Source organism: Periplaneta americana, chromosome 9 (assembly GCF_040183065.1).
Source record: "Periplaneta americana isolate PAMFEO1 chromosome 9, P.americana_PAMFEO1_priV1, whole genome shotgun sequence".
Taxonomy (NCBI): Eukaryota; Metazoa; Arthropoda; class Insecta; order Blattodea; family Blattidae; genus Periplaneta; species Periplaneta americana.
The window spans coordinates 14,328,066-14,355,069 of NC_091125.1; the positions used below are offsets into that span (position 1 = coordinate 14,328,066).

The 27,004-nt window shown below is 35.0% G+C and overlaps 1 protein-coding gene across 7 annotated transcripts in view; it reads right to left on the minus strand.

Annotated features, from left to right (window-relative positions):
- wb (wing blister) overlaps positions 1 to 27,004 on the minus strand; it is a 1,096,738-nt gene that overhangs the window by 102,958 nt on the left and 966,776 nt on the right. For all 7 annotated transcript variants that reach the window (XR_011333780.1, XM_069834429.1, XM_069834431.1 and 4 more), the window contains one exon: positions 24,148 to 24,450. Coding sequence is in view for 6 of the 7 variants with exons in the window: in XM_069834429.1 (XP_069690530.1) it covers positions 24,148 to 24,450 (303 nt within the window). In the remaining variant the exon portion in view is untranslated. The remainder of the gene's footprint in view (positions 1 to 24,147; positions 24,451 to 27,004) is intronic.

Here is a 27,004-nt window from a genome sequence, read left to right on the forward strand (position 1 = left end):
TGGTTGTAATCTGCTAATTGGTAATCATTATTTCCCACCCAGTACAGATCATAAACATTTAAAGTCTTATCTAAATTTTATTGAAAACAATCTTGATACCCACAACTTTAGAATCGTTTTTCTCGGAGATTTCAATATTCTTAGCATGGATTGGTCATCTGGTTGCACACTTATTGATATTCATTACTAAGCAAAAATTAAGTCTCAGGATTTATATTCCTCCTCTTTTCTCCTAGGATGAAACCAAATTAATCTTACGAGAAGTAGTAAAACTCTTCTCGATCTTGTTTTCACAAATGTATATAACTGTTCACTTAATCTTGCTAATCATTCACTAGTTTTAGAAGATGTTCATCACCCATCTATTTGTGTTGATCTGGGAGTTAATTCACCTTCACCATTACAGAGACAAAATCAATCTTATTTAAATTATTCTCAAGATGATTATCATTGTCATTATTCCACTCTCCACAATTGGAATTGTATATATCTTACTACCGATGTCAATGTTGCCACTAATTCCCTGTCTAAAATTGTAAATGATGCTATATCTAAAGCTGTTCCTGTCACCTTTGTGAAAAAGTCGCACTATCCTAAATGGTTTTCAAACAGCCTACGTCAACTCATTAAGAAAAAGAACAAAGCACATAGAAATTTAAAAAATATATATAAATCTGATCACCACTATCAAATTTTCTCTTACTATAGAAAACAAATCAAGACTTTGATTAAGTCTGATAAATTTAAATGGTTACAATCTATTGATGATAGTTTAAAAAATAACTTTCTACCCCTTCCTGTAATCTATTATGATGAGGTCAGGAAGGCCACAAAACAGGGATATATCCTTCTCTTAGGAAGGAAGCATCTATTATTCTCATATTTAAGAGTGGTAATAAAGCTATTATAAGTAACACCTTTTCCATACTTAATAAGTTCTCAAAAATTTTTGAAAAAATAATTCATAAACATATTTCGTTTTACGTAAAAAACAAAATCAATTTTGCCCAACATGTTTTCACAAAAGGAAAATCTACGACTACTAATTGAGTATTTTATCTCAATTATGCTACGGTGTGTCTATAGTTGAAACTCAGGGTGAAATTGATTCCATTTATTTTGACTTCAGCAAAGTGTTGATGTTGTTCCCCATATTATGTTACTGAGTCAATTAAATTCTTTTAGTCTTACCAGTAACTACCTGGGCTGATTTGAAAATTATTTAAAAGATAAGCAATCCTGTGTTAGGCTTGGAAATTCTTATTCTGATCCATATATTAGTTTATGCGGAGTTCCATAGGGTTCCACTTTGGGGTCTCTTTATTTTTATTATTAATAGATGATATCTGTGAAAGAGTAAGTTCCAACTGCCTTTTATTTGCCGATGAGCTGAAAATATTTCGCAAAATTAATAGTCTGGCAGACTGTATAACTTTGCAAAATGATATTAACGCTATTGAGCTATGGTCTGCTGATAATGGAATGAAAATTAATGAATCAAAAACTTTTGTCATTTCCTTCTCTAGGAAAACCACTTCTCTTAAATTTAATTATACTCTTGATAACATCAGCATCATAAGGAAAGACTGCATTAGAGATCTGGGAGTTCTACTCGATACCAAATTACATTTTTATAATCATGTCCAACATATTTATGTTCATTCCATTAGAATGCTCGGACTTATAAGGTCTATAAGTCATCTTTTTCTACTCCCACTACTCTTGTAATTCTATACTATATATTAATAAGATCTAAATTTGAATATGCATCTGTCACCTGGAATTATATTACTTCTACTCATTCGGTTAAATTGGAAATCATTCAAAGAAAGTTTATGTTTCTATGTACTTTCAGATTTTTACCAAATTCATCTGTTTTGAATTATGAGCGTACTTGTAAATATTTTAATTTTTCTAGCCTTTATGCTAGACGTCTTGAACAAGACTATTTATTCTGTTGTAAGGCCTTAAAGGATGATATTGATTGTGAATACTTCATAAGCAATATCTATACCTTATTTTATTTCAAGGAGTGCAGTTCAGTGGCTTATTTGAACACCGAACTGCACTCCTTGAAATAAAATAAGGTATACCTTTGGGCCCCTTGAATTCATTCATTCATTCATTCATTCATTCATTCATTCATTCATTTATTTTAGTCCATAGATCTTACATGAGCAATGAAGCTTTAAGATGTGGAACAAGTCAACATTTTACAATATTACAATTACAATTTTTACAAATTTTTATAGTTTTACAATTTAGTAATTTTCTTCAATTTCTACAATTTTGTGCAATTTTTTACTTTTTTTTTTTTTTTTTTTTTTTTTTTTTAAGATTTCAACAAATTTTTTTATACCTATAAGCCAAAATCTGTCTCTCCAGTTGTCAGATGCATAAAAGCTGCCAATTTACATTGTATTAATTCAGATCGTTTTAATGTATAGCTTGTTGTTTGGCTATTGCTACATTTGGTATACTCATTAAAATCGTATTCATTAAAATTTAATTTGTTTGTGTTGTTTTTGAGCTTTTCTGTACCATGAATTTTGCAGTTATCTATTCATTTTGTCATTATTGTTTATTTGTATTTGTGTCTAATTTTAATAATTATTTGTTTGCACTGTTTTTGTAAAATATGTATTATAATATTATTCTCGTTATCTGTTATATCATTTTGTAGTTTATTCATTTATATGATTCCATCCTTTCATTTTCAATTACAATTACTTTTAATTGCCATTATTTTATGTATTTTAGTCATCCATTTTATTCCGTCCATTCAATGTCATTATTGTCGTTAATTGTAATTATTGTCTTTATGTGTAGTAATTATTTTATGCACTTCTATTGTAATTTTGTCATTATTAATTTTGTCATATTGTAATTATGTTTTGTGCTAAACTGTTATTGGCTTAATGGCTGTTGTACAGCACAAAAGAGAGAGAGGGGGGAGAGAGGGGGGAGGGGAGGGGAGAGGATGGAGGGGGAGGGGAGAGGGAGAGGGAGAGAGAGAGAAAAAGAAAAAGAAAGAAAGAATGAAATGATGGGTGGGTGAACAGATGGACGGACGAACGGACGGACGGACAGACAGACAGACAGACAAACAAACAAATAGTATTATTATTATTATTATTATTATTGTTATTATTATTATTATTTAATGGAAATACACTTTTCCAGTACCCTACCACTGATACTTGCATAAAAATTATTTTTTATATTTATATGGGTACAACAATTTCTTCTACTTCTGGACAGTTTTCATCCAGCATTTACGAATCTATTCATCATTTAAGAATGATTCACATAAAATACCCTATCCATATAGGGTATTTTATGTATGTACCCAATAGTTTTTACTAGAAAATCACTAGGCAGGGCTGATTGTGAGACGTGACGTATAGTTTGTGGTTTCTCTGATTTTTTTAGTATGCAAACAATTCGTTATAATTATTTGTGACAATATTAATATGACCTCTGCCATCACAGTTCGCATCTATTTAATTTGAATCATATATATAAATTGGCAATAAAAGAAGTCAAATTAAATGCTAACCTCTCTCTTATAGAAGCCTCTGAAATAAAGCCAAAACTGCTTGATCATTAATTAAATCAAATGGTTAATGACGATGAGATTAATATTTCTGCTAATCAATTTAATGAATATTTTGTGGAACAACCAAATAAAATAAAATCTAATATATCTAGCTCTAATGTTTCTTATAACAAGTTACTGATGAAATCACCGAAACCTGTAACAGTCTTTAGATGGAAAGAAGTTATAAGTGATGAAATATTATTGTGTGTTAACAAAATGAAGAGTTCTAAAACAAAAGATTTTTACGGCATTTCAAGAAAGTCAACAGGGAACTTCCGGAAGGAAGCAGGTGACCAACTGACAGCAGTGACCAAAGACCTTTTGAACAAGGCAAGGGATACAGCACAGCTGAAGACATAAATTTGTATGGACAAGAGATGGTAAAATATTTGCAAGAAAAGATGAAGCCAGTCCCGTGAGTAAAATCACCAATGTTGACGATGTAAATAATTTGTAAATACTATTGTGCCGGTAACCACGTTTAATTATACAATATAATTGACTTAACAATGGCTAGTAATACTATATTAAATGAAATCCATCAGTGCAAATTTAATAATGATAATAACACAATGGTTTTTAATGATTTACTTCACTGTAATGAGTATATTACCAATATTCTATCTTTAAAATATTTCACTTCAATATTCGTAGCATCAACAAAAATTTTTCCGAACTCTATGTTTTACTTAATAATTTTTCCTTTTACTTTGATATTGTAGTTCTAACTGAAACCTGACTTGATCATGACTCTGGCTATGATATTAATGGTTATAAAAAATTTGTTAAAAGCAATGAGTATAATAAATGTGATGGTATAGTTGTATATTTTAAGGAAAACATCGTAGTGTCTTTAAGTGATATTGACATTTCCAATTGCAACGCTATATATTTTCAATTAACACTTATTAATGAGACTCTTGTTAACCTAACTGCAATTTACAGATCTTCAAAACTATGCAAAAATGAATTTCTGAAAAATTTTGAAAGCTTCTTGTTAATATACAAAGATTTAAAAAACCATGTTATTCTGGGTGACATAAACATTCTAATTTTAGAAAATAGATTAGATAATTTTGGCAAAACGTATTTAAATACCATGCATGAATATGGATACATGAAATACTTAAATTCCATTACTCGTCCATCATCCAATTCATATTTTCCTAAAAATGGGAAATAAATTTTATACCTGGAGTTTACGCAAGTGCAAGTGCAATAACAGATCATAGATTGTTGTCAATCAGTACTGTAATAAAAGTATTAGCACAGAAGCCACTGAACCTTTGGACAATTATAAGCTAATTATAAACCATAAAAGCCTAATATCTCATATTAATAATATGAATTGGGAATCGATATTCTACAATGAAGACGCAGATACATGTTTCGATAATTTTTATAAAATACTCTGTAACCTAATTTGTAAATATTGTGACATTCGCGTGAGATTCGATCTCACGACCAGCAGAAGGAAGTGCAAGGTCGGCCGTGTTTTGGGTGGGTTGCGTGCGCATCTGCTTCCTGGGGCATGTGCTACGCGCGGTGAAGGAGGGGAGCAGCAGCGTGCGAGATTATTCGAGAATGCCATCCTGACGTCCGAGGAAATCTTCAAGGCATCTGTCGATTATTCGAGATCGCGAACTCTCCAGAAACTATGGTTTGGTTATAAAGGAGAGGACGCAAGTGAACGACAGTCAGTCAGTCAGTCAGTCAGTCAGTCAGTAAGCCAGTGTTGTTACAGTCAGCCAGCCAGTCTTCTGTACTGGAGTTTGACTTGAGTGTGTGTCCACAACTGTGTGAGCATCCGAAGGCCTGAGTTCGAGTGCAGTGGACCGCAGTTGGAGGGACCTGAGTTCGAGTGCAATGGACCGCAGTTGGAGGGACCTGAGTTCGAGTACAGTGGACTGTCTCTGAAGGTCTGTGGTTCGAGATACTGTGAACTCGAGTGACTGAGCTAGAAGAACTGTGAACTGAGAACTGACAGTTCTGATTTGTAAATAGTGCTTGTGAACATTAGTTAAAATTAACAGTTCATTGTTGTTCTCAATATTCCAAGTAAATTGTCATTGTCGTCTATCGAGTGCAATAACGAATACTGTGTTGCTGTGTGGAGAGCAAATCCTACTGTTGAGATAATAAAATTACATTATTGTTGTTCAGTATAAAACTTACAATATTCTAATCATGTCCCTCTCAAATTCTCAAGTAAGTACAAAAAAATTAAACCTTGGATTACCACAGATATTGTTAAATCAATACGATCTAGGGATAAGTTAGCTAAGCAAGTTAAACGTGACCCACAAAACATTGTTTTATTAAAATTATTACAGAAAATATAGAAATATTCTCACTAATGTAATAAGAAATCAGATAATCAAATATTATTCTGAAAAATTTAACAAAAATAAAAATAGTCCAAAGCAATTTTGGCAGACCATAAATGAAGCTACTGACACCCAATGTAATAAAAATAGTATATTAAAGACAATTATAAGTCGAAATGGAATAAAAATTGAAAATAAGGAAACTATCACAAACGAATTTAACGATCATTTTACTAATGTAAGTCATGACATCGTATCTAATATAAAAAAGAAAGTATTTAATACTCATCACTATAAGCTTACTTATAATAAAAGTATATCATCTATGTTTATGTTTCCTGTAAACGAATGTGAAATCATTAATATTGTAAACAGTTTAAAAAATAATGTGGTTCCTGGTATTGATGGTATTACAACAAATACCCTGAAACCTATTATCGAAGCTGTTTCTAAACCACTTGTCTTTATATTTAATTTGTGCATATCTCAAGGTGTATTTCCCTCACCCCTAAAACATGCAGTGGTGACACCAATTCACAAGTCTAGTGACAAAAATAATCTTAATAATTACAGACCCATTTCACTATTACCCAGTCTCTCTAAAGTATTTGAAAAATGTATAAAAACACGGTTAATACAATTTTTTAGAAAAAAAAACTTCTAAATGATAATCAATTTGGTTACAGAAAAAATTTGTGCACTGATGATGCTATTATGGCAGTTACTTCAAAAATAATTCAACAATTAGATGTAGGAAATAAATGTCTAGGAATTTTTCTAGACTTACAAAAAGCTTTCGATACAGTCAATCACAATATACTTTTGAATAAAATGGATAGATTGGGAATTAATGGAATGGCTTTAAAATTATTTCAATCTTACTTAAGTACCGTTCCCATAACTATGGTCCAGGCACCCAACTATGGTCCAAAACGCATTATGTACTACTTAGTCTCCCAAGAGTTCGGTGTTTGCCATTTAAGGCGCCACTGTGATGGAATTATGTTCCCCATAGATCAGTAGTGTCAGAGTTGTAAGCTCCGAAACCGGTTGTGGAGCTAGAGACGTTCAGTCAGAGCGTGAACTTGCTTATGTCTGTGGAAGCACCGGAGCACACAAGTTATAGTGGAGCGCTCCGCTCCGTTTAGGCTCTGTCTGACAACGCTGCCATAGATGCTTCTATCTACCATTACACGTGGCAATGATATGGATGCTTAACAAGGTCAGTGTGCATCGTTCTATTGAATGTGTGAAGACGCGAAATCATTCAGTTTCTGATTATCTGTTTTATTAAGTTCTCCTCTGTAGAACTGGTATGTTATAGATATATGATTCTTTGTACAATTAAACCTGGATATATAATGTTTACTTTCACGTAATAATTAGACTGGCAGAGATTAAGGACTCTGCGTGAAAAATGTCTAACCTAAAGGCTACAAGTCAGTCCTCAACTATGTACCACAATTTTTCGTGGACCATAGTTGTATTTCATTTTGAAATATTTGTTTCAATAAAATGTGATCAATGTGATTATTTACTTCTGCAAATACGGTATCTCAGTATATTCTAAAACACCATTTAACATTATAGTCAAGTAAACAAAGAAACAGGCTGTTCCAGTATCAATGGTGAGTCATTCCACGTCAAATCGGACAAATTTAAAGAAAATTTAACCTTGAAGTTTGTTATTTCTGTCAAATTTTTTATTCGATTGAAAGAACAAAAATAAAGTATACGTATAGTTTTATTTTCATAAAACTTGATTCTTTCGAAAAGTATTTAAATTCAAAATTTATGTAATAGCGCGCGCACTCTTATATATAAACGGTAATATCTTCGTTACTAATTAACGCAATTTATTCAAATTCGGCTCATATTAAAGCTCATGACATATACTTTTAACACATCTGGCCTTCGATTACATAAAAAGTTAAGTTGTATTTTTTTCTCGAAAATATATTTTTAAAATATCTTTTTTTTAAAGTTCGGACACTTTTTTCGAAATATAAAAAATATCACTACATTCCTTAGTTTTTCAACTATATGCGTACAAAATTTCAGAATGGGATATGCGTAAATGAATTTGCAATAAATTAACTTACCCAGCCGGGCGCACGCTGTTGAGTAGGAACATCACTGCAAGACCGCGTCGCTATGTATGGATACGCATGTACACACAGTGTCAGTATGTTATACACCATAAAGTCTACTTACGAAATATGTAAACACTTTTGAAGCACAATTATAAACATAAAATTCCACAAAACTAAGTTAAAACACACAAAAACAAGTCAACCGTGTTGGATAAGTGAAACATACTTTTCAGCAACTCAGACAAATACATGTTTACTTTCGTGAGACAAAGAATAATCTTTAACTAATGCTTCAGATTTTGAGACTGGTATGAAAGCATGTAGTGTTCTCATGCCACTTACTGATTTTGCCCTCTCATATCGAGACTGCTGGAAGTCACATTCATTTTTATGTTCATCATTGGTGAAAAATAGAAAATGAATTCCACTAATATTCTTTTCAGCTCACTCAGACAATTTTCTTGGTGTCGTAATGGGGTCCTGATGTAGCTGAAAACTTGCTGTTGTTGCTAGTCTTTTAGTGGTGCCGCCAATCCCATCACGAGGGCCCTTCCCATGTGAAGTTCCAAAAAAAAAATGCCATTCAACACTTACGCCAAAATCTTCTTCGTGAAAACACAGATTTACAAATTTTTTCCGGTTTTGTATTGGGCACTAGCCCCATCAGAAAAATAAATAACTCTTTTCGCATTTCCTATTTCGTTCTTCAGAAACCTATTAACTGTCGTTCGGAAAGGTGAACAGAATTTGTTTCGTGTTTAAGACACCCTGAAATTGGTACAAAGTTTTTTAAGTTTTAATTCACTTCTGTCTTTACAATAAATTACAAAGGGATGGAGTGTGGCCTGATTTTTATTCCAATGAACACCCTGTACTGAGTCTTGAATCACGCAGGCATAATTTTCGGAAAAGTCACAAATTACAAGGCATTCACCGTCCTGCAGACCTTCTTTCTTTTCTGCCAGAAACGCAATTTGCTGCTAAACAATGAATGCGTGAGGAGCTAGCGCTTCTAATATGGTCGAAATTTTATCTAAAAATTCTTCTACTAAAGAGTGCAACATTTCTAAATTAGTTCGGTCAATAGTTACCCATTCTTTGTAATTGACTACATCTATCATTTCTGTTTGAAATGCTTCCTGTAAATATTGAATTAAGTCTGCTGTTGATGGACAATTTTTACACTTTCTGAAATAACAATCAGGGGATGCAGGGTTACATACAATTTGTGAAATCAGATCTTTGTAATTTCTCAGTGGCAGTTCTAGATTGGCTGTCAATTTCGCAATGTTTCCACCATCAGTAATTAACAACTTTACATTCTCATGATGAGTACACACATAGACAAAGTGTTCCCTAATTTTACTGTATGGCCAGTCCTCAAATATAGTTAAGATCTGAATTTTAAGTTTTCTGTGAATAGTGTTCCTGAAACACTCTGCTAGCTTATTAATTATGTCACTGCTACTCTTCTCATCTGGTGTTGTTTCTACTTTTTCTCAACGCGAAAAATCTTTTCCTTAAGCGTTTGTTTTATTTTCTGATATTTCTGTTGGGGATACTTCTTCTGTGATAATTTCTTCTTCTGAATTGGTGTTTCCCCCATTGACACCATACTTCCATTCAACAATGTCCGTCACTGACACCTCTGAATTACTCGAATTACTGGACACTACAAACGGCTAAGATATTAACACTGATGATTTGAACGGCACTTGATTCACCAATATCTGACATTAACAAAATTTTCTTACGACAATTTTCACAAATCTTAAGATTGTATGACAAATTAATGTGTTGCATGTTCAATTTTTTAAACATGTTGAAAGTCATGTACCTTAATTTCCCTTTCGCAAAAACTACGACTGTGGTTGCTTATTTTGAAAGAATAAAACACTGATAATGTCTAGGTTGTGTTACATTATTCATTGTGACTAGGTTACACAGTAATTGCACCATCTAAAAACAAGAGAAACTACGCCATACACACTCACAGTAATACTATAGTACTATGTTATTAATGCCCGAACGTTTGAAAATCTCAGAACAAACTGAAGAGAATTCATTCTGCCTTGGACCTGGTTTAACTATTACATATCACAGCTAAGCTTCTGCAGACGTAAACAAAGATGACTGGCAGTTGCCAGTGTGGTGATAACAGACAAAGGCAGTAATTGACAGTTTATAGGCTTCAGCAATTTAACGGTGTGGCGGCGAGGTGCTGCAAGGGATTCAGATTAGCGCAACAGAGCTCTGTGCGCGTATTTCTTTAGTATTTTTTTACTCTGTCATTTATTGCTTTCCCACTACGAAAGTTGGCATACTTATGGATAATTAAATGGAGAACACTGTGATAACTTAAAAATGGTATTCTAAGTGTCCGAACATTATGAATATCAAGATTTATATAATAATTATGGCATAAAGCACTGTGAATACATGAAAACGGAAAGTGAATATACACAGGCTAAAAGCCATATATTTAACCTTCCAAATGAGACTAACCTCGATTTCATACGATACACGTAATGGGAGAAACTAATATTTATATATGTCAATGTGTGCAATTTTTCAATAATTTTGATGATGTATATATCTCAAAATAATCAGAATTGGGGCCAACAAAAAAATATGGGTCTCTTATTTTTACCCTGAGAAAGCATAAAAAAATTTTCAAATAATTCTAAAAATATGAGGTCAAAAATGTGTCCGGTCTGACATGGAATGACTCTGGTACTATACTTGTTTTTTTTTTGGGACATGACAGGAGCATTGCGATCGGAAAAAACAACTGAATGTCACATAGCGTGGTAGGCCTGTTGCTATGGTAACAACGGTTGAGTTGCCAAACTTAGTTTTCATATGGTGAGTGCTTAATAGCTCTCTTGGCTACATTTATTGTGCACACAATGCTAGCATTGGCACGTTTCGTCTTTGATTCTCTGTCGATTTTTGTATTGTTTTCTTACCTTCGCGTCAATTGTCAATGAATGTTTTAACGTCAGCCATCTTAACAACAATTGCTAGCTACCATCAGCTGACAGCGTGGTAGTCTATATTGGCAACATGGCACTATAGTTTCAAGCTCGGCCGCTTAACTGTCATGTCCCATCTTTCAAAAAAACAAGTATAGCATGAATGATGGTGCTGTAAAACGAAAACTTCAGGGTAGAAGGAAAACAACTGTCCCTGTAAGTGACTATAAAAGCAATGAAATTGAATTGGATTCAGATTATGATGTTTCCGGTGTTCTCTCCATATTTACAGACACTGATTCAGATATGGAAAAGAAGACGAAATCTGTTAAATTAATGCTAAAGGCACATATTTATATTGTAGTTACTTATGAGGAGGAATTGTGGTCAGGAAAAGTTTTGGAAGTGAAGAACAATGGAGCTGTTGTTTCATGTATAGTAAGAAGCAACAATTACTGAGGCGGCGAGAAATGGAAGACATTTTATTCTATAGAAAGGAAAACATAATAAAACAAATTGAAGACCCCAAATTCGCCTCGAAAAAGAGAGACCTATTTTCAATTTCAGTATTACAAGAGAAGTGGAGATTCAAAGGATCGAAATAAGGCTGCTGAATATAGTTCTCGGTACGATAAATAAACATTATCAGTGAATGTATTTGCATAATATTTTGCTAAGAATGTGTTAGTTTATTTTGATACCGTACTTTTGTTCTTTAATATATTGTGACAGCCCCATCGAGACTCGATCATGCGTCCCACAGAGGGCAGAGCGCACGTGGAAGGATCGGGTGACGCGACAAATGAAGTTGCGCGCGCATCTGCTTCCTAGGGCATGTGTTGTGGCATAGAGAGGAGAGAAGTAATGCCCCTGCGACTGAGGGAAGAAATCCAGAGAATTCGAGAGGTGCCATCTTCCGGACATCCATAGAAATTTCCAGCATCGTACTCTCTGGAAACTATGGTTTGGTTATAAAAGAAGAGAGGCAAGTGAACAGAGCAGTTGTTGTTATAGTCGGTGGACAGCAAGCAGCCTGTCTTGTGTAGCAGTGATGCCAGCTTCGAGACCGGAGTTCGACTTGAGTGTGTCCGCAGCTGTGTGAGCGTCTGAAGTCCTGAGTTTGAGTGCAGTGGACCGCAGTTGGGGGACCTGAGTTCGAAGTTCAATGGACTGTCTCTGAAGGTCTGGGGTTCGAGATACTGTGAACTCGAGTGACTGAGCTAGCCAAGGCAAACGAACTGTGAACTGAGAACTGACAGTTCTGATTTATAAATAGTGCTTTGTGAACATTAGTTAAGATTAGCAGTACATTGTTGTTCTCAATAATCCAAGTAAATTGTCATTGTCATCTGTGGAGTGCAATAACGAATACTGTGTTACTGTGTGGAGTGGAATTCCCATTGTTGACGGGAGTGTTTACCTTCAATTATAGAAAGTGATTATTGTTGCTTTGAATAAAAGTTACATTCTTGTTTGAATTTAAGGTTACAATACACTCACCTGCAAAAAAACTGGGCCAACTACATTTTCTTTAAAATTTTTGAAAATTGTAGGATTTTTTAAATAATTGTAGATGTGCTGAGGTTCATTTAGTTATTCATTTATTTTGTGATACGTAACAGTAATACTGAGCACGCACGCACGCACGCACGCACACACACACACACACACATACATACATACATACAAGGAATTGCTACGCATCAGTAGTGCAAGGGAAACAATCAACAGATAGACCTGAGGTTAGCTACGAGAAGAATTACAAACTAATTCTGAAATCAAAACATAACGAATCTCCAGAAGCCATGAAAGTCTTGCTGAAACGCAATATCAATCCAACGCAACTGAAAGTTGGAGTTAATACCTTGAAGGCACTGAGAGACAGAAGACTAATTTTAGAATCCCGAAGCAAGGAAGATATCGAAGTGCTAAGTAAAGAAATTGAAGTGAAGTGTGGCAAACAGATTGAAGTCAACACACCCAACTGCGAAATCCCAATGTGATAATATTTAATGTTCCTAAAGATATTACTGTGGAGAATGCTGCAGGAATTATAACATCACAAAACCCTGAGTTGAACCTAAGCTAAGAATCACTGACACCTAGATTCACCTTCAAAACTAAAATAAATGTCCGTAATATTGTAATCGAAGTAAAACCTGAATGCTGGAGAACTCTGGTCCAAAAGAAATCAAAATGGGCTGGCATATATGTAGCATTGACGATTATATAAAAGTAAACAGGTGCTATCACTGCAGCAAATATAATCACAGAGCAGAAAATGGCAAGGGTAAGCAAACATGTCCACTCTGCACGGGAAGCCACAAATTGAGTGAATGCAAGGCAGAGGAAGAGAAATATAAATGCACTAATTGTAAGACATTTAAAAAATGCAATATGGAAAAAGTAGATGAAAAACATTCATCTCTTGACAAAAACTCCCCATACATGCAAGCAATGATTAAGAAGTACAAACAAAATACTGAATATTAAAATGGAGAGTCCAACAAATCAAAGCGTACTGCTCGCTACATCTACCAGTGGCTCGGTGAACTATAATGGTCGAGGGTATAGATCAAACAATAGACTGAAGCAACACAATAGTCGCAGACAGAATACACAACTTATTAAATGTCTACAAATTAATTTAAAACACAAAAGAGTTGCTACTAGCAATCTTATGCACATAATGGAGATAAATAATGCGGAAATTGCATTTATCCAGGAACCATACACTCTACAGAACAAAGTGCCAAGAACAGAATCTTCTCACAAGGAGAAAACAGAATAAGAGCGGCTATACTTCTTGCAAATGAATGAATAGATGGGGTGTTACTAAATCAGCTATCTGACGATGATTTGTGGCTGTTGTAGAAATATTACATAATGATTTCAGCTTCTACGCAGTTAGCATGTACATGGACATTACAACAGATATCAACAACGACTTCGCAAAATTGGACAAAATATTAGCAGATTCGAAAGATGTTGGAATAATATTATCCATAGACAGTAACTCCAGGTCAGCGGTATGGTACGACAATAATATTAACATAAGAGGTAGACAAGTTGAAGACTATTTGAGCTCAAAACAATTATATGTAATGAATGAAGTTAGTGAATTCACCACATTTGAGAGCAACACAGGAAAGAGCAATTTTGATCTTACAATAACAAATGGCAAACTAGTATCCAAAGTGAATGAATGGAAGTGTGGAGAAGAAGAAAGTTGCTCAGACCATCGATTTATTACTTTCAATATAAACAATAATAAATATTATAATGAGGAAAACATAATGAAAGATGGCCAACTCGAAGATTTCAGTAATAAGATACTAAGAGAATTTTCAAAACGAATACAAAATAAAGCAGATATTAACACAACCAAAGACCTTGATGAGGAACTAAGCACAATTGCCAATGAAGAAACGAATACAAAATAAAGCAGATATAACACAACCAAAGACCTTGATGAGGAACTAAGCAGAATTGCCAACGAAGAAATCAATATAGAAAAACTAGTATGGGAGTATGAAGAAGTCATCACAACAGTATGCAGAATGTGTTTTAGAACATCAAATTCAGCACGAAAATTAACTCATAGGAAAACAATTCCATGGTGGACAGACGAGCTAACGATTCTGCGGAAGAGAACAAATGCAACGAGAAGGCAATATCAGAAAACTAAATACAACCAAGATTTAAGAGAAGAACGAAGGAATCAACATCTGGAAGCCAAAAGGGAGAACAATGACTAAGGAAAAAATTAACTCTTGGAAACGGTATTGTAGTCTAACACCATTAGGTAATCCATGGAACGAGGTTTATTGCATAGCATCTGGGAAAACAAGAAAACCCTTACCATTGACAACTCTAAAAAAACCTGATGGCTCTCTTACATCCAGTCTAAAAGACACATTACAACACATGCTAGATTATTTCGTACCAGAAGATGAGGAAGCAGCTGACAACAACTACCATAAACAAGTAAGAGAGACAAACAGAATACTATTAAAAACACAAGATGATGTCGACTTCTCACAACAAAAAATCAGGCGAATTATTGAAAAAATGGACCCGAATAAATCGCCAGGAGATGACGGCATAACTAGCAAGGTTTTACTTCAAGTAGCCAAAACATTACCGAGATATGTGACAGCTATTTACAATAATTGCCTCAGACAAGCTTACTTTCCTGAACAATGGAAGAAAGCAAAATTACTTCCAATTATGAAGCCAGATAAAGACACCAGCATAGAGGTCACAAAATTTAGACCGACAAGCCTCTTAAATACAAGTGTGAAAATGCTCGAAAAACTACTAATAGACCGAATAATACATCATATCAAACCAAAAAACTTGATGAACGACAATCATCAGTTTGGCTTCACCGCAGAACGAAATACTATGGATGCTGCAATGGTACTAAAAGAATGTGTAGAAGAAAGTCTAAGGCAAAACCAGTACTTAGTGCTTGTTAGTCTTGACATCCAGGGTGCCTTCAATTCAGCTTGGTGGCCGAGTATCACGCAAACTTCGAGGAAATTCCATTGTCCACGTAACTTATACAAACTTACAGATAATTATTTCAGCCAAAGAGCAGCAGTATTAGCGGTAAACAACATCAAACTCGAGAAGAAATTAAGTAAAGGCTGCCCTCAAGGATCGTGCTGCGGACAGGGATTCTTCTGGAATGTACAGTACGACTCATTACTCAGCCTAGAGTACAATGCAAACAAAAAAGTAATAGCATTCACAGATGACCTTATCGTAATAACAAGGGGAAAAACGATTCTGGAAGCTGAAAATTATGACAATCTTGAAATGAAAAAGATAGCAGCATGGACTATAAATAATAAAATCAAATTTAATTAGCAGAAGTCAAAGATGATACTAATAATGAGGAAACGCAAGGAACAAAAAGACATACACATCTTCCTCACCAACAAGGAACTACAACAAGGCAACAAGATTAAATATCTAGGAATCATCATTGATAAGAGATTCAGATTCAATGAACATATTAAATATGTGACAGAAAGGTGCACAAGCCTGATTAATGCCCTCTCCAAAACTGCTAAGATAAATTGGGGTCTTAAACACAAAGCATTAAGGACCATATATAAAGATGCAATCCTAAAGATGAAATCCTGCCCTTGTTATCATATGGGGCTCCTGTTTGGATAGATGCCTTGGAGAGGAATTACAACATCAAAAAACTGAACCAGGTGTAGAGGCTAATAAACATACGTATTGCAAAGTAGAGTCGGGCAGACTGCCTCATATTATCGCCCGTTCTCGGTTGCGTAATCTCCACAGTCTCGCTTAGTGCGCGCGTACCGAATGTAGCCAAATGACTCATTGATAGAGAACACGAGATTCTCTTGGTCCCGAGATTACTGATACTAGATCACTCCCGACAGTCTCGGAGGTCTAGACGGGACTGTAGTACTGATAAGCAAGCGATATCGCTCGGGCCGCACTCCTATAGGAAGCATTGGCTTATACATTTCCCGGTTCTTTAAATATATATCATGTCGTAGCTCCTATAATACTTAATCAATCGTGCTGTAATTTTTTGAATTGATAGCTCAATGTCTAAGGAAAACATAGGAAAAAAATCGAACTGAAAATATTTTTTGGAAAGTGAGAAAAAAAATATTAACTTCGATGGAGATTGATGTGTTCAGAATAGTGTTTTTCACGTTAGATGGGGGGTCAAAGCGAGAGAAATGTTGAGAAAGGATGGAAATTACTTTTAAAAGTGATGGCCACTCAAAATTTTTACCTGTTCTCGAATAACGGCGAGTTAACCTGTTAGCGCAGGACTCATGACTCAAACGTTTGTTCCGTAAAATCTGTACGGAACCCTTCAACGCATGAAAACTCGTTATTGTACGGATAGTATTAATTGGTATTTTAATAAAGGTAGTTGAAAATGAGGCTATATAGTCCAAGATGGTTTACACTTTATAGTAATTAGGCTATCTTTTATAGCAACTAAATAAAAAAATTGTTTGTAACACAATGATATGAAACATGAAAATATTAAAAGCTGGTTCACAATAAACCGAGAACGGAAACGGCAACGAGAACTAGAACGGAAATATTTTTAAAATAAATGTATTTAAAGGTAAGCATTCACAATTAACTATTCTGAATGCTCACATTTAAATACTGTACATTTATTTTAACATTATTTCCGTTCTCGTGTCCGTTCCCGGTTTATTGTGAACCAGCCTATACTATAGAAAACTACACTTTCTATTGGTGTGCACGTTATAAATTATTGTTACAGAACAATGATTATTGTATTCTAGCCATGTTACAATATAAAATTATATAGGCCTATATGATTTACAATAATTATCCTATGTTATAGGAACGAGAATAACAAATTAAGAATTAATCAGATTTCTAATACTTGTACCTAATGATAACTTACAAGACAGTAATAAATAATAACCATCATAATAATCCTGATAATCATAATCTTAATCATCCTAATGATTACGATAATGATGATGATAACAGTAATACTAATAATAATGATATAATGATGATAATAATAATACTAATAATAATAATAATAATAATAATAATAATAATAATCGCTGTAGAGTAACGGTTGGCACACCTGACTGTGAAACGATCGGCTTCCGGTTCGAATCTTGGTTGGGACAAGTTAAGACTGGTTCACAATAAACCGAGAACGGAAACGACAACGATAACGGAAATATTGTTAAAATAAATACGTTTAAATGTGAGCATTCACAATTAACTTTCACGTTCCCGTTTCCGGGCTCCGGCAATCTTCTCGTTAATTGTGAATGTTCACATTTAAATACATTTGTTTTAACACTAGCTGTACCCGTGCGCTCCGCTGCATTTATTAGAAATAAATATAAAGTAATTACATAATTAAAATAGAACATTGGGTCCAGGGAACATTCCTGTTTGATAGAAGAATAAATCGTTTAATATGTTACTTAATTTAAATTGTATTTAAATAATTAAAATGCTATCATTTTGGTCCAGAGACCACACATTTGGTGCAAATAAAACTCGTTTAACATTTTTCTAAATTAGTCTTGAATGCATCCTTTAATAAATCACTCCAAATTAATAGAGTTGATTGTGTAAAAATGTAAGAATTCACGATCTCCTATGCACTACTGCCATAGAACGAATAAATTTGTTTTTCTTCCTACTAAAAAATTTAATAGTTTGCACATAGCAGTTACGGAACAACGACGCTATAATCTGAGGCGGCGGTGAAAATGTATTGTATTGTTATTTTAAAACTCTTTTATATCCTTAAATATCAGACCTATCAAAATTTTGCCTGGAATAAAACTTATCGACAATCATTTTTGAAGAACCTTCTGTTATGTAACATTTTTCACAAAAATCAATAATAAGCGAGATATTTCGGTTTATTTATATCAGGCCCCCTTACAAACGCCCTTTTAAATAAAGTATTTTGAATGCTACATAGCCTAAAATCTAAGTTACAACGAACTTAATTTATATTCCAATTTTCACTGAAATCCGTTCAGCCATTATCGCCTGAAAAGGTAACAAACATCCAGACAGACAGACTTAAATATCAGTCCCATCAAAATTTTGCCAGGAATAAAACTTATCGGAAATCGTTTTTAAAGAAATTTTTGTTATGTAACATTTTTCACAAAAAAGCGAGATATTTCGGTTTATTTAATTCAGGCCCCCTTATAACCCCCCCTTTTAAATAAAATATTTTGAATGCCATATAGCCTAAAATCTAAGTTACAACGAACTTAATTTATGTTCCAATTTTCATCGAAATCCGTTCAGCCATTATCGCGTGAAAAGGTAACAAACATCCAGACAGACAGACAGACAGACAGACAGACATACAAACAAAAATTTCAAAAAAGCGATTTTCGGTTTCAGGATGATTAATTATTTATATATGTTAACACCAATTATTTTTGGAAAAGCGAAAATTACCAGAAAAATTTCGCTTACAGATTTATTATTAGTATAGATTATTTCTCGTTGTCGTTTCCGTTCCCGGTTTATTGTGAACCAGCCTTTACCTGGCTGAGGTTTCTCGCCTCAACCCACTGAGAGCAAATGCTGGGTAACTTTCGGCGCTGGACCCTGGACTCATTTCGCTGGCATTATCATCTCATTCAGACGCTAGATAGCTATAGCAGTTGATAAAGCGTCGTAAAGTAATTTAATAATAATAATAATAATAATAATAATAATAATAATAATAATAATAATAATAATAATAACCCTCTTTTATTCTCTGTTGTTATGATAAAGCAAATATAAATGACACTCAGGAGGAAACGCAGAATAAATAAGAGGGGAAATGCCTGTTATTATTCGGTTGAGAAGCTTTTGTCACCCAGCCTGCTCTCAAAAAACTTGAAAGTTAGAATTTATAAAACAGTTACATTACCGGTTGTTCTGTATGGTTGTGAAATTTGGACTCTCACTTTGAGGAACAGAGGTTAAGGGTGTTCGAGAATAAGATTCTTAGGAAGATATTTGGGGCTAAGAGGGATGGAGAATGGAGGAAGTTGCACAACGCAGAACTGCACGCATTGTACTATCACCTGACATAATTAGGAATATTAAATTCAGAGGTTTGAAATGGGCAGAACATCTAGCATGTATGGGCGAATCCAGAAATGGATATAGAGTGTTAGTTGGATGGCCGGAGGGAAAGGACGTTTGGAGAGGCAGAGACGTAGATGGGAAGATAATATAAAAATGGATATGATGGTAGAGACTGAATTAATCTTGCTCAGGATAGAGACCGATGGCGGGCTTATGTGAGAGCGGCAATGAACCTCCGGGTTCCTTAAAATGCATTTGTAAGTAATTATGATCAATTTGTGAAAGGATCTACTCTGTTTCGTAATTCTGTCCTTCCTCTTGCAAAAGTGTTTCCATTTCACATGCAGCATTTTATCAGTTGGGAAACAAAAATATCTTTTGTCAGAGTCTTTGGTCCTTTATAATAATATAAATAAGTATTAATTATTTTATTTCGTCCTTACACAGCACAATAATTACCCATGCTGATGAAGATGCCGTTGCATAACAACGAAACATCCAGATGTGAACGCGCAATATAATAATACAGTCGTGTGTTATCCATTACTATAGCGTATACAAAACACTATCGAATGATTAAATATGCAATGTCAACGAAATGCTGATAGCGAGAAAGTATATCATAGCTCCAACCATAACTTGTTATTGTTTTAGACTAGCTTAGGATTAGGTAACGACTGAAAGTGCTGCATTATTTTGCTTCTCCAGAAAGGCAATAAGTAGTTCATTAAAATAGTGTGCCTTCTGTAAGAATGTCGACAATCATAATGTGCTGTATTATTGCATACCACACTGCTGTGCCTTCTTAAATTACTTCATGAACATTAATATTTATCAGAAAGAGTCACGAATTTCAGTGATGAGCGGCAATTAAGCCGGCAGTCAGTGTATGCATTTCGTAACGATAAGTCGGCCGTGCGATAACAGGCCGGGACCCGGTATTCCTCGTTCCTGAGAGTGCCAATCTCGAGAATACGATTCTCGGAACTGGCATTATCGGCCAGCCAGTCTCGCCTACGAGACGAGCGGGAGTAAGAGGCTGTTTGCCCGACTCTATTGCAAAGGCATTTTGCACCACCTCATATGAAGCACTCCCATTTTGTTCAAGATAGAAGAAATAGTAAACTTTTACTTTGCAAAAACAAGACATAAGTACGATGGTCTAAATCTTGACTACTTAATACAATACAAGAACTGGACACTCCCTGCAGAACTCATCAACATAAAAGAAACAGAACAAAACACAGAATATATGTATGAAATATATATAGATGGCAGTAAAAGTGAACGTGGAGTTGGAGCAGGAGTAGCAATATTTCACAGCAATGAACAAATGTTCAAACAACCAAGCTGAACAACTTGCTATCATGAAAGCGTTACACAATATAAAATGACTAAGAACAATAAGTGAAAGACCATTAGACGAAAGACGAATAGCAATCTACACTGACAATAAAATTACTCTGGACTCTCTAAGGAATGGAAGCAACCACAACAATCTAATTGAAGGCATCTGAACGAATCTACGGCGGTAGAGAATGACAAATGGCTAGTGGACTTCAGATGGGTCAAGGCTCATGCAGGGAACTACAGTAATGAACTGGCAGATCGTCTAGCAAAGCAGACAGCGAGTGACGTCGATCTACAGATCTGTTATGACAAGGTCCCGATGAGTGAAGTAAGGAACCAGCTGGCGGTCATATCCAAATGAAAATGGGAAAGTGAATGGTCAACTACTTCCAAAGGTACTCTAACCAAGGCGTTCTTCCCTAGTGTCCAAGATAGATTGAAATTGAAGATAGAAGTAACTCCAAACTTGACGACACTGTTGACCACACACGGAAGACTCAATGCATATTTTCATTGCTTTAAACTCAAGAATAGTGCAACATGTGTTTGTGGGGATGGGGATCAGACAGTGGATGATATTATTTATGACTGTATGAAATTAGTAAAGGAAAGAGAAACACTAATCCAGTCTATACATAAATGTGGTGGAAAGTGGCCTGTGGACAAGACAAAATTAGTGAAAAGTTATATAAAATATTTTATAAAGTTTGCAAATAGTATAAACTTTGAACAATTACAATAGGCTGGCTAGTATATAAGGATAAGTTATTTGAAAAGATAAAAAAGTTAAAAGTCAGAATTAAGTGATAAAAGCCAAAATATAAATTACTTATATTCTGTAAATAAGCTAGAATATTAAAGGATATAATTTATTTGAAAATAAGCTCATCAAAAAGATGATAAATATGTAAATACTGTAAATATTTAAATGCTAGAGTATGTCAATACATTCTAGTACTTCATAAGTTAGGAATAGGAAAATAAGTTAGACTAAGAAGTAACAATATCATCTTGACAGTTACACATCGTAGATGCACTACAATAATCCACACTTAACCTAGAATAGCAACATAATATATAATGTAAATCGATAATGTACTTGAAGGTAAACCTAGGCATGTAGTATTACTTCTCGTTTTAATGGAACATGCTGCTCAAAAAATGTGCATACATTCATGCATGCATACATACATACATACATACATACATACATACATACATACATACATACATACATACATACATACATACATACATACATACACAGTACCTATAATAAAACCAGGAAAGGAAAGTAGCGCACTTGTTTCGAAATTCCGACCAATCAGTTTAATAAATACTGGAGGTAAGGTACTGGAAAAAATCCTTGGAAACAATATAATGCTCCACATATATATATATATATATATATATATAAAAAACCTCTTAAACAGCAATCAATTTGGATTCACTCTGCAAAAGAGCACAACAGACACAGCCATGACATTGAAAGACTTTGTTGAGGAATCTTTGGAAACAGGGAAAATAGTAGCCCTTGTCAGCCTCGATGTAAAGGGAGGTTCGACGCAGCATGGTGGCCAGCAATATTCCATGCCTTAAATGAATTCAATTGCTCCAGATACATCTATAACCTAGCTAAGAACTACTACTGTCAGAGAACTGACATCATGTCTACAAATACCGTAGTAATAGAAAGAGTCGTTTGTAGAGACTGCCCACAAGGCTCTTGCTGTGGACCACTGTTTTGGAACCTCGAGTATAATTCACTATTAAATCTAAACTTTGTAAACAGAACGAAAGTGGTAGCCTTTGCAGATGTTCTCATCTTGGCGATCAGAGGAGAAGCAGCTTATATGAAGTAGAAAATTTCGCGAATATGGAACTGAAGAAAATTTCTGGTCTACTCTACACCCGCGAGAAGACGAAATGATGATTGAGATATTTTGGGATGCCACAGGAGAACCAGATCTCCCAGAGAAAACCCCTGTGTTACCTGGAATATGGGTTTGCCCATCACAAGTTATAAATCGGGGACTGAACCCGAACCCACATTCACTCTAGCCACTAGACCACCATGGTGGCACTAAATGATAGTCAGAGAAGTTAATTAGTTACTATCTACAAAATCAGCATTATAAGCAATTAAAGGAAAGATTGTCATTAGCATGTGACCAGAAAGCTACATTATACTAATAAAAGGAAAGTGACAACAGTGGAATCGTAGAATCGTAACAGTCAATAGCTTCAAGTGAGTCAGTGTGCAGCTATAGGTCGTATTGTCGTCAGACTTATTGTTTTCTTTTCTGTGACAGTGATTTATGATGGCTGCATGAATTTAACAGTTGTATAGGTATATCAATTTTTCAGACCTATTAATAATTTATTTTTGTTAACTGATGTTTCTGGAGTTAGTGTGAATTGTAAACATTTCAGATAAGAGAGGGACTTTCTAGAAGAATGAGTCTGTGCATAATATAAAAAGTTTAACTTGTTTTAATTTTTATTTTTGCAATGACATGCGTCTATCTTTAAATTAATTTATACTCGTACTTCCTACATATTCATGTTTATTTAATTTTACTACCATTGCTATCATTGGCACAGATGGTACTGCTAAGATACTTCCATCAATAGCTGCACACGAAGAAATTGTTACAATTTTCCAATGTCACTGCCGTCATCGACAGTCATTGCCAACCATATAAAACTCACCACCACCACCACTATCATAATCATCATCATCATTATCCTGTCAATGCTAGGAATAGTGACGCATAACAAAAAATCTGTCCTAATCAAAACTCATCAGACTCTCTCCCTTATTGCTAGCAACAGTTGGTGGTTAAACCATGTTGCTTTCCAGTCTTGTAAGAAAGATAGCTGGATGGGTATTACCGATGATGAGCAACTATACCAAAACAGCTTTAAAAAGTAATGTTTTTACTAATAAAAAGAACATTACATGTTTAAGAATCGTTATTATTTAGGAAATGACATTCAAAATTAAAAGAGTGACAAAAGAAAGAAAAGAGAATATGTAATTACTTGAAAAGTTAAGGCAAAGAAGTTTACACACCTTGGAAGAAATAATTTCATTAATACTGTACTATAATATTAGCAAGACTCCACTTGGCTCATCCTCTTTGTCTCAAATACAATAGACCATTAAATTCACAAATACTCACCTCTGTATGCAAGCAGCACAACCAGACTCACTTTGAGTAGCGAAATTCCATAATCCAATTGCCTGTCCATCCAGAACTACCCTATGTAGGCATCCTGCAAGTCCAACGTCTTTTGTTTTCAGAAGTGGTGGTCCAGGAATTGATGTTGAAGGCAATCCCCCTACCCATAACATATCACCATGTCCCACATCTAATCTCCCAAAACCAGCCTTCGAAAAACCTGTCACCGGTGGCTGACTAGCAATGGGAGAACCTTCTGGTAGTTCATGTGGTCTAACTGAAAGTTTTGCTATGTTGCTTTTTCTGTAATAAAATAGAGAATTAAAAAAATAAAACAAAAATTACTACTTGTATTTGTCATATAGAAGTTAAGATATTAGAGAAGTTTTCACTGTAATATATGTTCAATACACTCTTTATGCAAATACGATAAAAAGAAAAAAAAAACAGCTGTACTGCAGTACATCTTAAAGACTGATCTGTTGCCTGTTCCTCATGGATTATATCAACATAATTTACCACAAACACGAGTATTTTAAATAGTGAGTTATTGTCACTCTTCCTTCATTCCAACGGACAAAATGATCAAAAACAGAAATAATAATTACCACTTTTCAGTGCCGGCCCATATAATATAATATAAATATGATAATTGCAAAGTCATGTTCAATAAAAAGCATAATATTTAATTATAAAAAAAATTAAACAGTAATAGCTGTGGCTATAAGAGATATTTATTTATAAATTGCATCAGAGACACATTTGAAATAGTTTAGTATCTAATAATCTATTAGTTAAATAACACTTTTATATAATTTTACAAAAAAAAAAAAAAAAACTCCTGTGAAATCTCCATTTGAACACAATTAATAAAACTATTTCCCTTCAGAAGAGTGTAAAGAGGGAGCAGTCACACCACGTAAATTGTGTTCTCTACTAATATTTTCAACAGATTGTAAGTTGCATACTCATATCATTAATAAATATTTCATTTAAAATTGCATTTTTCCTTTTATATGAAATCAATTTACTTAGATAAGAAGTACATTCTACGTCCTTTACTAAGAGCAAACTTGCTCTAATTGAAATTTGGAAATTCCAGGATAAAGTTCTTTCTATAGAAGGCCATGCTACTGCAGAGAATCTTCAATCATTATTTTTCTCTTTATTTTCTTTGATGTGAGCAGGGATGCAATGTTTACTAGTAATTCAGAGAGTGAGCTTCTTTAAGTTCCTTCCCTGGGCACTAAGCTTTCTTGCCTTAGGCACATTGCTACTATAACAGTAAGAAAAGATGTATAGTATATTACGAGGGGTGTTCCGAAAGTAAGTTTCGTCATTTTTTTTTCACACAAACTTTATTGCCAAATAAAAAAATACACCATGACATCATGAACTATAAACCTTGCACTATTTTTCGACATAGTCGCCACCAACATTGAGACATTTGTCGTAGCGAGCAATCAGTTTGAAGAGACCACTCTGGTAAAACTCAGTGCCCTGCGATGCAAGGAATTGTCACACAGCCTGCTCCACCTCATCATTGTTTTGGAAGTGATGTCCCGAAAGTGCGGCTTTCAATGCAGGGAACAGGTGAAAGTCTGATTGGGCAAGATTGAGGCTGTAGGCCGGGTGATCCAATCTCTCCCATCCGAAGCAACGAATGTGATCTTGTGTGAGCCTTGCTGTGTGTGGTCATGCGTTGTCGTCCAAGATTCTCTTGGCGGACCTGAGTTTGGTGAGGGAGTTGCAGTAGTGTGCCACATTGATGGTCCCTTCATGGAGGGAATCCAGGAGAATGATACTTTTTGCGTCCCAGAACACTGTGGCCATAACCTTTCCTGTGGAGGATGTCACTTTGAATTTTTTCTTCACTGGTGAAGTGGGATGCTTCCACGTCATTGAGGCGGCCTTGGTTTCTGGGGTAAAGTGGTGCACCCAGGTCTCATCACCTGTGACGACTCTGAACAGGAACTCATTTCCCTCTTACGTGTACCACATCGTGTGATCGAGGCTGATTCCCATTCTTGCACTCTGTGATCTGGGGTCAGGTTTCTCGGCACCCATCTTGCAGAGAGTGCAAGAATGGGAATAAGCCTCGATCACAAGATGCGGTATGCGCGAGAGGGAAATGAGTTCCTGTTCAGAGTCGTCACAGGCATTGAGACATGGGTGCACCACTTTACCCCAGAAACAAAGGCCGCCTCAATGATGTGGAAACATCCCACTTCACCAGTGAAGAAAAAATTCAAAGTGACATCCTCCACAGGAAAGGTTATGGCCACAGTGTTCTGGGACGCAAAAGGTGTCACTCTCCTGGATTTCCTCCATGAAGGGACCATCAATGCGGCATGCTACTGCAACACCCTCACCAAACTCAGGTCCGCCATTCAACGAAAGAAACCAGGGCTCTTGAGTGAAGGTGTTGTGATCCTGGACGACAACGCAAGACCACACACAGCAAGGCTCACACAAGATCACATTCGTTGCTTCGGATGGGAGAGATTGGATCGCCCAGCCTACAGCCTCAATCTTGCCCCATCAGACTTTCACCTGTTTCTTCAAACTGATTGCATGCTACGACAAATGTCTCAATGTCCGTGGCGACTATGTCGAAAAATAGTGCAAGGTTTATAGTTCATGACGTTATGGTGTATTTTTTCATTTGGCAATAAAGTTTGTGTGAAAAAAAAAAATGATGAAACTTGCTTTTGGAACATCCCTCGTACAATATTACAAACAAGACAGACTGCAAGTGAGCATACAACAAAACTTTCAATGAGGAATGGGAGGTTCGGTTTTTATGTACTGAACATGGCAGTAAGTAGGCTACCGTATTGTTTAATATGTAAAAAAA